Source organism: Oncorhynchus gorbuscha, linkage group LG10, assembly GCF_021184085.1.
Source record: "Oncorhynchus gorbuscha isolate QuinsamMale2020 ecotype Even-year linkage group LG10, OgorEven_v1.0, whole genome shotgun sequence".
NCBI lineage: Eukaryota > Metazoa > Chordata > Actinopteri > Salmoniformes > Salmonidae > Oncorhynchus > Oncorhynchus gorbuscha.
In genome coordinates this window covers 25,825,868-25,838,869 of record NC_060182.1, presented here as the reverse complement: position 1 = coordinate 25,838,869, position 13,002 = coordinate 25,825,868, and the positions used below count along the sequence as shown (strand labels likewise).

The 13,002-nt window shown below is 41.8% G+C and overlaps 1 protein-coding gene across 1 annotated transcript in view; it reads right to left on the bottom strand.

Annotated features, from left to right (window-relative positions):
* The window catches only part of LOC124045056 (protein bassoon-like), a 44,136-nt gene extending 40,331 nt beyond the window's left edge, over positions 1–3,805 (bottom strand). The window contains exon 1 of the mRNA XM_046364276.1: positions 3,528–3,805. Within this exon, the coding sequence (XP_046220232.1) occupies positions 3,528–3,697 (170 nt within the window). The 5' untranslated portion in view covers positions 3,698–3,805. The remainder of the gene's footprint in view (positions 1–3,527) is intronic.
* Between the last annotated feature and the right edge of the window lie 9,197 nt (positions 3,806–13,002).

Sequence of the window (13,002 nt, the reverse complement as noted above, 5' to 3'; positions counted from 1 at the left end):
TGGGTTGTGAGGTCACAGCTTTCACTCACTGTAGATAGAAAGGGTATGAATAAAAAGCAGAGGCTGTTCTTGGGCAATAAACCATAGTGACGGAAATAGGACACCACAGTGCCTGTTAAATGTGCCATAACAAACCAATTGAAAAGGATGGGACTATTGACTGTGAATAATACCCATCTCTGAACAAATCATCACAGCAGGCTACTGTTAACTTAGGAGTCATGTTGAGGAAAATCTGTGGAATTTAAGTGCTGCTGCCCTGACTGGGTCAGAAATGGTAGAGGTTGGCATGTTCTCTCATCGTTCATGTTTGGCAGTCAGAGTATGAGACTCTGACACCTGTGGCCCCTGCAGATGGATGCTGGTAGACAGGTCAGAGCTGAGCAGACAGGCTATATTACAAAAAGTGCCTATAAATCCAGTCAAGTCAAGAAGGTATAAATCCCTTTCTAGCTTTGTGGGAAGAGCCATCCAGGACAAAACTAAGGTCATGAGTATGGTGTCTCTGGTCATGGACAATCAGTTAGAGACAACCAACACCATCGAACACTGTTTCAACGCAGGTAGTTGTAACAGCTGGGTAAGCATTTAAAGGCACTGACACACACACACAACTATTTAAAAACCCTTTTCAATGACTAAAACAAGGACCAAGCTCAACCACTGGGAGCCACAAGGCCTTTTAAATTGTTTTTTATTTAACCTTTATTTAACCAGGTAGGCTACTTGAGAACAAGTTCTCATTTGCAACTGCGACCTGGCCAAGATAAAGCAAAGCAGTGTGACACAGACAACAACACAGAGTTACACATGGAATAACATGGAATAAACAATAAACAAGCCAATAACACAATAAACAATTCAATGACACGGTAGAAAATAGAAAGTCTATATTCAGTGTGTGCAAAAGGCATGAGGAGGTAGGCAATAAATAGGCCAATTTAGGCAATTTAGCAGATTAACACTGGAGTGATAAATGAGCAGTTGACGTGCAAGTAGAGATACTGGTGGGCAAAAGAGCAGAAAAGTCAATAAAAACAGTATAGGGATGAGGTAGGTAGATTGGGTGGGCTATTTACAGATGGACTATGTACAGCTGCAGCGATCGGTTAGATGCTCAGATATCTGCTTTAATAGAGCAGTGGAGGGGATGCTATAGCCTACTACAGTAGCCTAGTATGATGCTCTTTTAAGGGAGGGATTTGTTTATTGACACACATACTCACATTTGATCTATGTGTCAGTCATAATGAACATGGTAATTGTGGCCCATGCATGCAAATCTAAGAAACATATTGTGATTAAAACCTTCAGGCCTACATCCTTACAAATGCAAAAGCTGTCACGCCTGCTCCCTCTCCCCGGTCCATCATCATGCACACCTATCACCATTGTTACACGCATCAGCACTTCATGGGACTCACCGGGACTCTATTACCATTGATTGCCTCCCTTATATCTGTCACTTCCTCAGTTTCTTCCCCTTGTCTGCATTACCGTTGTTTTGTTCCCCTTATCCAGACACTGTCCATGTTTTGTTTCATGTCTGTTATATATTAAATATTCACTCACTTGCTTCTCCGTCTCCCAGCGTTTGTCCTCACAAAAGCATGGTAGCGTGATAAGATGCACACCTCATCTCAACACAGACTGAGTAAGTCTACTTATTACCAAGAACAGCCAGAGTCACTGTGATTTGTAGTTTGTTTGTAGTCCATTTAATGTTATGACAAGACTAGACGAAGGTGACATAAGGGTGATTTCGAATGAAACTAGAACAAAACAGGGCCATGATTTGGGGAATTTTCACGAAATGTAATACATAGAAGGGTCCTTTGGAGGAAGGATTGCTGACATATATTTGGCATTTGTATCTTAAAGCATAATTGAGAAATAATTCCTAAGAGTTGGAACATTTGTGACATTTTGGCCTTACCCAGGCCTACGTTAAGACTCCATGAGGTTTAGGGCTATTTGTATGGGCTATGAAGGAAAAATGGTTGATGCTTGTCATATGAAGATTTCACGCCTACTTGGAAATGGGAGTCAAATTTTGATTTGACTTACACTAATATATGAATATTGAAAAATCTAAACATGAATATTGCAAATATAACATTTTTGATTTGGCTAATCCAACAATAGAGTGATAAGATCACCAATAGTGATAACATCACCAATAGAATGATAAAATCACCAACATCACCAATAGTGATAACATCACCAATAGAATGATAAAATTACCAACATCACCAATAGTGATAACATCACCAATAGAATGATAAAATTACCAACATCACCAATAGTGATAACATCACCAATAGAATGATAAAATCACCAACATCACCAATAGAATGATAAAATCACCAATAGTGATAACATTACCAATAGAATGATAAAATCACCAACACCACCAATATTGATAACATCAACAATAGAATGATAAAATCCCCAATAGAGTGATATTCATTCCAATAGTCCAATAATATCTACTGCATAAAGTAGCAAGACCATTGCCTAGATACATGCATTTCAAATTATATTCATTATTGGACAGATTAGTAGAGGGAGTTATCATTATAATGTGTATGGTCCATAGGACATGGCTTAGATAAGCCTTGCGTTTCAGAATATCATTTGACAGAGCTTAAATTCTCAAATAGCTGTCTTTAGAGATCCAGATTGCATTGAGACATGCACACAAACAAATCAAATGTAAACGCCCTACACCACCCTGGGCCAATCGGTTACATTCAGAGAGAAAGAGGTCCATGGACCACACTTGGAGAACCCCTGGTCTAGCCTATTAGGCTATATAATGATGGATATGTTGGGTTGGGCTACACATTATCATCATGCCAGGAATGTCTGTCTTTCTACAACACAATGTTAAAATCGAAATAATCAAAGGACTGATCATTCGATGTTTTTTAAAATTCAATGTTTGTTATTCATTGCTTATGAATGTCATTCTGCACACAGCATCCCGACACTGTTGCGAGCTGGTACCCACAACATCTGAAGATGATGTCGTTTGCACAACATTATCGAAAGAGTGGCGACACTGACATGAATGTCTTAGATAGCCGAACTACTACTAGGCTACACACACATATAGCAGCAATAGCTTCTCCCATGCAAACACCAATGCGGAAACGGAGGAGCTCGAGCATCCTTTATGACAACCTCGAAATAAACTATAATTCAGTGGAGGGTCATGTCCTCTAACGCTATAATTTCATGGTTGTACTTTTTACCAATTACATTACACTTGGAGGGGAAATGCTACCCATTTCGCATTATATGATATGAATGACACGTCCCAACTGCGAACCCATGACAGGCAAAAAAACAAGTAAATTGTAAAAGCTTGTAAAATCCAACTGCCGAAGCCTAACTGCATCGTTTCACTACACAACGAGCAGATATAAAGCATCGTATGCAATGTCAAGTGTATAAGGATATGAAATCTATCATTGTTAGTGATACTTGATATCAACTGCACCGTTGCTTATAACAGGTCTTACCTATTCATCCCCGGTCCGCCACCCATTCCTCCCCCGGCAACAGCACCATTGGCGGGCTTGATGTGCTGTCCAGAACCCGGTGCTGAAAACGAACCGGGAGCTCCAACCATAGAGATGGAGCCCGGTTCTCCGGGTTGTCCGCTTCCCTCGATGCTTCCTTCGTTGCCCATCGTCTCTGGTTAGGAGACCAATGAGACTAATTGTATTATTCGATAGTTTTTATAATTATATTAACATAGAAAGCTCAGAGGAGCGAACTCAGCGATGCTGCTCATCCACCGCCATCATCACCTACGATCCAGAGACCTGCGTGAGGCACGCGCACAGATGCGAGAAAGAGCCAGGGCACGAGCGCTGGTGCTGACGCTGAGATTGGCGTGCGCGTCGATTTATCAGACTATTCTCATGTTTCTTGGAGGAGAGGGAGCGCCCAGAGATCTTGGGATGATGATGATCTGTTTGTTATCTGTTGTAGGCTGCTGATGTAGGCATCATGTGAACGACACATCCACCACCAAACACCCAAATCAAAATAGATTTTTTAGAAACGCACCCACATGAATTAATCAAATAACCATAACCATAGCACATCAGGCCTAGGCTTGCATACTGCCATAAAAGGGGGCCACCAACAACACCAATGAAGTAAATGCATCCAGTACTATATTTTCACATGAAAATAGCACTTGATATGTGTGATACTTCTGTAGCCTAAGCCTAAAGCAACGTATTTTTTAAAATAATTTGAATATAGGCCTACATTTACAAAATATTACATAACAACAAAAACGAAAAATAGGGTATAGACTAATAAGTTATTAGTTTTCAATCATGGTAAAATAAAACAAGCGTAGGCATCTAGTATGGACAGTGTTGGATTAGGCCCTACCAACCGGGCATGAAGGGCACATGCCGTGGCACCCAGACCTCCAGGGGGACCGCACTGATTTTGTTATAAAGTTTGAGTTACTCAGATCGCATAAGAACACGGCATAAGCCATGGTAAAACGTGTAGAATTGCAGTAAATTTGTTTTAAAACAGCAACATTTTCCTCCACCAATAAGAGGGGAGCCTCTAAAGTGTTCTTGCCCACGGCCCCAGATTTGGTTAGTCCGGATGCTTCATTTCCTCTACACATCTTCAATAGATACAGTACCTCTGGTTTGAGTAAAGAGGGGTCTTTCCTTTATTGAATTAGTCTACAAGCCAGGCACCTTTCCAATAGAAAAAAAAACATAGACCTATACTCTTAGAAATATGGCTACAGTTAGTTTCCGAGGGTTCAAAATATACATAATGTACCTTGAGGTACACAAAGTTTATTGGGGCGGCAGGGTAGCCTAGTGGTTAGAGCATTGGACTAGTAACCGAAAGATTGCAAGTTCAAATCCCTGAGCTGACAAGGTACAAAATCTGTCGTTCTGCCCCTGAACAGGCAGTTAACCCACTGTTCCTAGGCAGTCATTGAAAATAAGAATTTGTTCTTAACTGACTTGCCTAGTAAAATAAATACAATTTGGCACATGCTCCAAATTTTTATTTCACCTTTATTTAACCAGGTAGGCAAGTTGAGAACAAGTTCTCATTTACAATTGCGACCTGGCCAAAATAAAGCAAAGCAGTTCGACACATTCAACAACAGAGTTACACATGGAGTAAAACAAACATACAGTCAATAACATGGTGGCAAACAGCAAACAGCGGCAAACAGCCGTTACAACCTTACAGTTGTAACGGCTGTCTTGGGTGGAAGAAGGAGAGGACCAAAGTACAGCATGGTTAGTGCTCATCTTCTTAATAAGAAACTGAACACTTCAAAAATACAAAAAAAAACAACCGAAACAGTTATATCTAGTGCAGACACACAAAGACTGAAAATAACCACCCACAAAACACAAAGGAAAACAGGCTACCTAAATATGGTTCTCAATCAGGGACAACAATAGACAGCTGCCTCTGATTGAGAACCATATCAGGCCAAACACAGAAATAGAATAGAAATATAGAAAAACTAACATAGACTGCCCACCCCAACTCACACCCTGACCATACTAAATAAAGACAAAACAAAGGAATAAAGGTCAGAACGTGACAATAGTTAAATACTTACTTACAAGCCCTTAACCAACAACACATTTTTAAGAAAAATAAGTGTGAAGTAACAAATTAAATAAACAACTAACAAATAATTAAAGAGCAGCAGTAAAATAACAGTAGCGAGGCTACATAGAGGGGGTACTAGTACTGAGTCAATGTGCGGGGACACAGGGTAGTCGAGGTAATTGAGGTAATATGTACATGTTAAATGGACTATGCATAGATAAGATAATAAACAGAGAGTAGCAGCAGCGTAAAGAGGGGGTAGATAGCCATAGTCTGGATTAGCTGTTCAGGACTCTTATGGCTTCGGGGTAGAAGCTGTTAAGAAGCCTTTTGACATACACTTGGTGCTCCAGTACTGCTTGCCGTGCGGTAGCAGAAAGAACAGTATACGACTAGGGTGGCTGGAGTCTTTGACAATTTTTAGGGCCTTACTCTGGCAACGCCTGGATGGCAGGTACTGAGTCGTACGAACTACCCTCTGTAGTGCCTTGCGGTTAGAGGCCGAGTAGTTACCATGCCAGGCAGTGACGCAACCAGTCAGGATGCTCTCGATGCTGTAGCTGTATAACTTCTTGAGGATCTGAGGACCCATGGGCTTTGTTGTGCCCTATTCACGACTGTCTATTAGCTTACATGGTACTGTTCGGTACCATTTAGGGTACATGTGCGGATACAATTCAAAAAATTGCACCCAATATTTTGAATATAAAAAGGTACAATCAGTGGTGACCTGTCATTCAGGGCAGGTGGGACTCTGTTTTGAGCCCCATATTTTTAGCTAAAGTATGGGGGAGGGGGTTTGACTGTTTTGCATGTTATTTTAGCATTAATACATGTCACATATCAATTTGTAAACAATGTAAAATAAAGATAATTGTACTTAATAAAGCCGCATACAAATATTTTTTTTGAGTAAGGCAGCTCCATAATCAAGGTGTTTCAGCTTAGCTCAGTGCTTTTTGTGATGGTGGGGCAGCCAGGGAAAATAGGGAGCATAGGGGTTGGTAATGTTCTCTAGTTGCGCCATGACTGGCTCAGTGGTCTGTCACTCATGGGGACACTACGTCGCCGCCAAATCTAAGGGTAGAGCTAAACAATTCAATCCCCTTGGGTGCTGCCATAGAGTTATATTAGAAGTGCCCATCCAAGAAAGCTCAAGGTCGTTGGCCACAGATAAAATGACGTCAAATCACGTTATATCTACAGTAGCTTTGATTGGACGGATCACGTCAACATCATACTTTCAAAATCTTAGCTAGTAGTCATCATCATGAATCAAGTCGACAATCTACTGGCAAATCCTGTTTAATCCTTGTCATATGAAGAGAAATAATGAAGAGAAATTATAGATAAAACGTATCCGTACTCATCGGCCATTGAACATAAACATTACACAACAAGTTGGAAATCGCAAATTCAACAATGAGTGGTTTGGATGGAATCAGTGGCTAACTGCAAGCATTGCAAAGCAATCACTAGCCTGTAATTCAGTGGAGTAGGTCTGTGGTCCCAAGTCTGGGTTTAAGGGTCTCTTTTCCAAGTTGAAAATGATAAACATTCAACATTGGCCATGCTATCAATCCAGCATGATTTCTGCTGCGCTCACAACTGTTAATTTGGAACTAGGAAATCTGACTTCAGTGAGTTCAAGACAACTGAGAATTCGGGAAAAAACAAGCTCCGACTGGGAAAAGACGTTTTGAACGGTCATCCAACTCAGAATTGTAAGTTGGGAACTCGGCCTCTTTCTAGAGCTACGACCTGAAGATCACTGGCGTCATCATGATTCAACCTTATTTTTTTTAGTTCCCAGTTGTCTTGAAAGCACCATAAATGCAGAGAATGGCAGGAAGTTGATGACAACATTTTCCCACGAAGGACCGCCACACCACCTTCCTATTCAAGTGAGCACAGCATAACAAGGTGAGTCTTGTATGCTTCTGCACAAATGATGTAATATGCCAGGTAGATATCTAATCCAATCTCTCTAATCAGCTTGCCATTCCCTCATGCCATAGTTTGTACATAGTTTGTACATCTCTTGGTTGTCAGTAGATACCAAATTTGTTTAAGCAAGTCAACCATATCAACTATGTTTTAAAAAAAGGCAATAAATAAGACTGAATGAACTGTTTCGCTGCCAGACAAGGCTCACCTGATAGCCAGGTGTAGCAGTGGTAAGGCCCTAACAGTTTGTAGTCACCATTTGTCACCGTTATAGTGGAATTAATGTATTGTTTAGTGTTGTATTGTGTAGTGGCTTTGCTGGCCCCAACAAGATTTACATGCTAAAATTGTCACTGGATACAATCATCACACATTCTCAAAAACCACACCCATCATTATCATATTTTCCACAATTGTTTCTTTCAATATGTGTGTTTTTGTATGCACATTGATTAATTGATCTTATGCTACTCAAAGATAAATATATATATATTTTTGTTAACATATCCAATCGGTTAGTAGTTGGATTTATTGCACACATTACTGAGATGGTTGTTCCCATCTAGTCTCATTTATACATTTTTCTCACCTTTTTCTCACCTTGCAGTCACAAAGTCAGGTTGTGGTGATTATTTCGAGCTATCCTAACTCTGGCTGGTTTCCAATAGGAATTACATATCACTTCGCAAGGCAACATAATGTGACTTGCCCGATGTGAGTTTCAGACCACTGTGTTCAGGTAAAACTAAGCTGTCAAAGTGTGGCCTTATGATATAGTATGTAATGTATTGTCATACAGGGTTTAATTTAAATGATAAAATATTCACTTATGCACCTACTTGGTGAAGGCTACAGGACTGAAAGACATTGAATGCAACAACCATGTCTCTGTCACTAGTACAGGTTACTCTAAAATTCACTTGAAAGGCACTCTGGGAAATATGCAAAAAAGGCTTTACCACCCTTTGTTAAAACAACACACCCCCAAAAATTTTAGTGGTACATTTTTGCCACTTAAAGGAACAAATGGCTTTGTCACTGTGGTCGTAGCCTAAAAAGTAACTTTGTACATTTTCCAAAAGTAAAGTTTTGTACCTGTACTATCCTGTTCCCCTACGGTACACTATTGGCTCTTTTATTAAGGTACAAACTGCAAAAAAAGCAAACAAAATAAACGTCCTCTAACTGTCAACTGCGTTTATTTTCAGCAAACTTAACAAGTGTAAATATTTGTATGAACATAACAAGATTCAACAACTGTTGACAGACATGTGTCACAACAGAAATGGAATAATGTGTCCCTGAACAAAGGGGGGGGGGGGTCCAAATCAAAGTCACAGTCAGTATCTGTGTGGCCACCAGCTGCATTAAGTACTGCGGTGCATCTCCTCCTCATGGATTGCACCAGATTTGCCAGTTATTGCTGTGAGATGTTACCCCACTCTCCACCAAGGCACCTGCAAGTTTCTGGGGGGAATGGCCCTAGCCCTCACCCTCCAATCCAACAAGTCCCAGACATGCTCAATGGGATTGAGATCCGGGCTCGTTGCTGACCATGGCAGAACACTGACATTCTTGTCTTGCATGTTCATACTACCTCAATCAGCCTGACTAACCGGTGACTGTATGTAGCCTCGCTACCTTTATAGCCTCGCTACTGTTTTTCACCGTCTTTTTATGGTTGTTTTTATTTCTTTACTTACCTATTGTTCACCTAATACCTTTTTTGCACTATTGGTTAGGGCCTGTAAGTAAGCATTTCACTGTAAGGTCTACACCTGTTGTATTCGGCACGTGACAAATAAACTTTGATTGGATTTGACATCACGCACAGAACGAGCAGTATGGCTGGTGGCATTGTCATGCTGGAGAGTCATGTCAGGATGAGCCTGCGGGAAGGATACCACATGAGGGAGGAGGATGTCTTCCCTGTAACGCATAGCGTTGAGATTGCCTCCAATGAAAACAAGCTCAGTCCAATGAAGCTGTGACACACCGCCCCAGACCATGACGGACCCTCCACCTCCAAATCCATCCCGCTCCAGATTACAGGCCTCGGTGTAACGCTCATTTCTTCAAAGATAAACGTGAATCCCACCAACACCCCTGGTGAGAAAAAACCGCTTCTCGTCAGTGAAGAGCACTTTTTGACAGTCCTGTCTGGTCCAGCGACGGTGGGTTTGTGTCCATAGGCAACGTTTTTACCGGTGATGTCTGGTGAGGACCTGCCTTACAACAGGCCTACAAGCCCTCAGTCCAGTCTCTCTCACCCTATTGCGGACAATCTGAGCACCTTTGGAGGGATTGTGCGTTCCTGGTGTAACTCAGGCAGTTGTTGCCATCCTGTATCTGTCCCGCAGCTGTGATATTCGGATGTACCAATCCTGTGCAGGTGTTGTTACACGTGGTCTGCCACTGCGAGGATGATCAGCTGTCCCTCCTGTCTCCCTGTAGCGCTGTCTTAGGCGTCTCACAGTACGGACATCGCAATTTATTGCCCTGGCCACATCTGCAGTCCTCATGCCTCCTTGCAGCATGCCTAAGGCACGTTCACGCAGATAAGCAGGGACCCTGGGCATATTTATTTTGGTGTTTTTCAGAGTCAATAGAAAGGCCTCTTTAGTGTCGTAAGTTTTCATAACTGTGACCTTAATTGCCTAACGTCTGTCAGCTGTTAGTGTCTTGACGACCTTTCCACAGGTGTATGTTTAGTAATTGTTTATGGTTCATTGAACAAGAATGGGAAACAGTGTTAAAACCCTTTACACTGAAGATCTGTGAAGTTAATTTGTAAAAATCCAAATACCTTTCTAAGACAGGGTCCTGAAAAAGGGACATTTCTTTTTTTGTTTAGTTTATGTACCTACAACTAAAGGTACAAAGGACATACCTTACAGGGTACCCTGACAGCGTTGGTAACCCTTTAAGAACAAATCTAAACCTTTATTTCTGTGAGTGTATCAATACTTATGGTAACTTCAATGTCCTCTTTGAGCAGGAAATGAACACAGTAGCTCTCTCAAGCTACTGCAGGACTAGCTTTGTTCCAGGTCGTTTGTGCGCATTCATCCAATACTTCAGGTCCAGGGCAAGAGCATTTTTTCTGTTGTGTCGCTAAGACTTTAAGAACCCCAACAATACAGATGAATAAATCACGTCAGGTTATGGCCCCACTTCAAGGTTGATCGAATCTCTTTTATGCTAAATAAACAATCACTTTGTTCCTAAACTTCCATCCACCATCAGAGCTGATATTCTGATCCAAAGTCATCAAATAATCTGCCAATGGCCAGCAAAGCATCTTGGATGGACAGCCTCAGGCATTATCAGTCACACTGATGATATGGAGGTTGTGGTGCATACTTAAGGAGATAAAAATGAGGCATGTGCCAACACACCACTCCACCTCAGGTGGCACGCATGGGGAAATACCATTGGCTTGGCTGGGATGATTGATTGGCAGTAAGTCGGCCTTGATCAGCACTTTGGCTGCACACCTGTTCCCTGGACCGCAGAGAAGAGCAGAGGCTGGGCAGTGCCAGTCTGCCAGTAGTTTGTCTGATCCCCCTCTTCCCCTTCCATCACTGTCAGACCAGACTACAGCTATAGACAGCAATGAACAGATCCCTACTGTAATGCCATAAATGAGCTAAACTAAAGATGTTCTCTCTGTTTTCATTTGGACTGTAGTAGGCCTATCACTGGAATCTAAAACAGAACTTCGTACCTGAAACTCCAAATGACTTGATCACCTTCACTACTGTATAATGAAGAACTTGTGTTGATCAATACACTGCCCCATAGGCCCGTCAACCACAGAGCAACCGGTCTATATCTGTCATATCAGTTTCAACATGATTAGGAAAGCCTGGGCATTGCCAGAAGAGGAGAGTAAATGTGATGCCAGAGGAACACTTAGCACAGAGCCATATATAAAAATACGGTATACTGTATATAGTTAAATATGGCTCTGAGATCAAGCCCTGCCTATATTAAAGTATATTCATATAAGCTATAGCATATAGGCTAGCCTAATCCACCTGGAATTTACAGGACACAAACCCCCACCTATCCCTTTCATGAATGGGTTAATTCACTACCTGCCCTACATTGAGGTCTCTCCATCCCTCTTCACCACTCCCTCCCTACTGCTACCTTTCCCTCTCTTCCCCTGTCCTCCCCATCTCACTCTCCACCTCTCCTCTCTCTCACAATAGAGTGGATATTTGACCGTCTCTCCCTGCTGTCTGAACAGAACATGTTGCTGGCGTGCCAATGCTGTATAAAGAAACCCAAGGGAAATCTGAGAGACAGATGGCTGAGAGAGAGAGAGAGAAAGAGAGAGATCCTGAGCAGTCAGTCACCACCACTGCAAGACGTCCACATTTTCCCTGCTGGGTAATTGAAGGCCCGTTTCTGACAAAAAAATATATCTACTCAAAGCATTGCAGAGGCTTGGTGGGAGCTGTGTTGAAATATATTTTGACATTTGATTATGTTTGTGGCATGTTGGAATGTTGGAGTGTTTTCAGACTTCAGGACACGTAGAGCTGCAACAAGTGTAGTCTGAGGAAAGGTTTGGGAGGGAGGAGAGTTTGTGAATGTCTCTTAAATGGGTTTAAAACTCCACATCAGCAGGTTCTCAAATTAGTCCAAATTTGGTTTATAATTGCATAATAATAAAAAGGTTTTTAACCCCTCATGATGATAACGTGGTATCTTGCCAACAATGTATAAAACAGCCATGTGGTAATTAATATGGCATGTTAGCCCTATATGCACTCTATAGAACAACTTACAGGCTGTGATGGTATGGCTTGTAATACGCATGATGACGTAAGACCCTGATTTGATTTAAAACAGCATATGACACCACTGAGAAATAAGCAGTGAGGCAGTCATTTGATTCTACACTACAAAATAAAAGCAGAGGGAATTATCAAGGGTAAAATGCACTGTTTGGTTCCTACAGGTCTATTGAGTCCAGCTGTGCTCCAAAACAGATTTGTTATAATGACTTAATAAACTTACAAGCATGGTGGCCTATAGCTACATGAGAGCATGTTTGGTGGTAACCATGGAACCTAAATGCTGGTCGGACTGCACTAGGAAAATTACCATGGTGAGCTACCACATCTAGTGGAGGAATACCATCATTGCACTAACAGCTGCAAACAGCATCATTATCATCAGTAATGTGATAAATTGGTGTAGAAGAACAAGGGTTATTCACCCTTCTCCTGGAGAGCCACCCTCCTACTGGAGAGACCCCCTTCTCCTGGAGAGATCCCCTTCTCCTGGAGAGACCCCCTTCTCCTGGAGAGCCACCCTCCTACTGGAGAGCCACCCTCCTACTGGAGAGCCACCCTTCTCCTGGAGAGCCACCCTCCTGCTGGAGAGCCACCCTCCTCATGGAGAGCCACC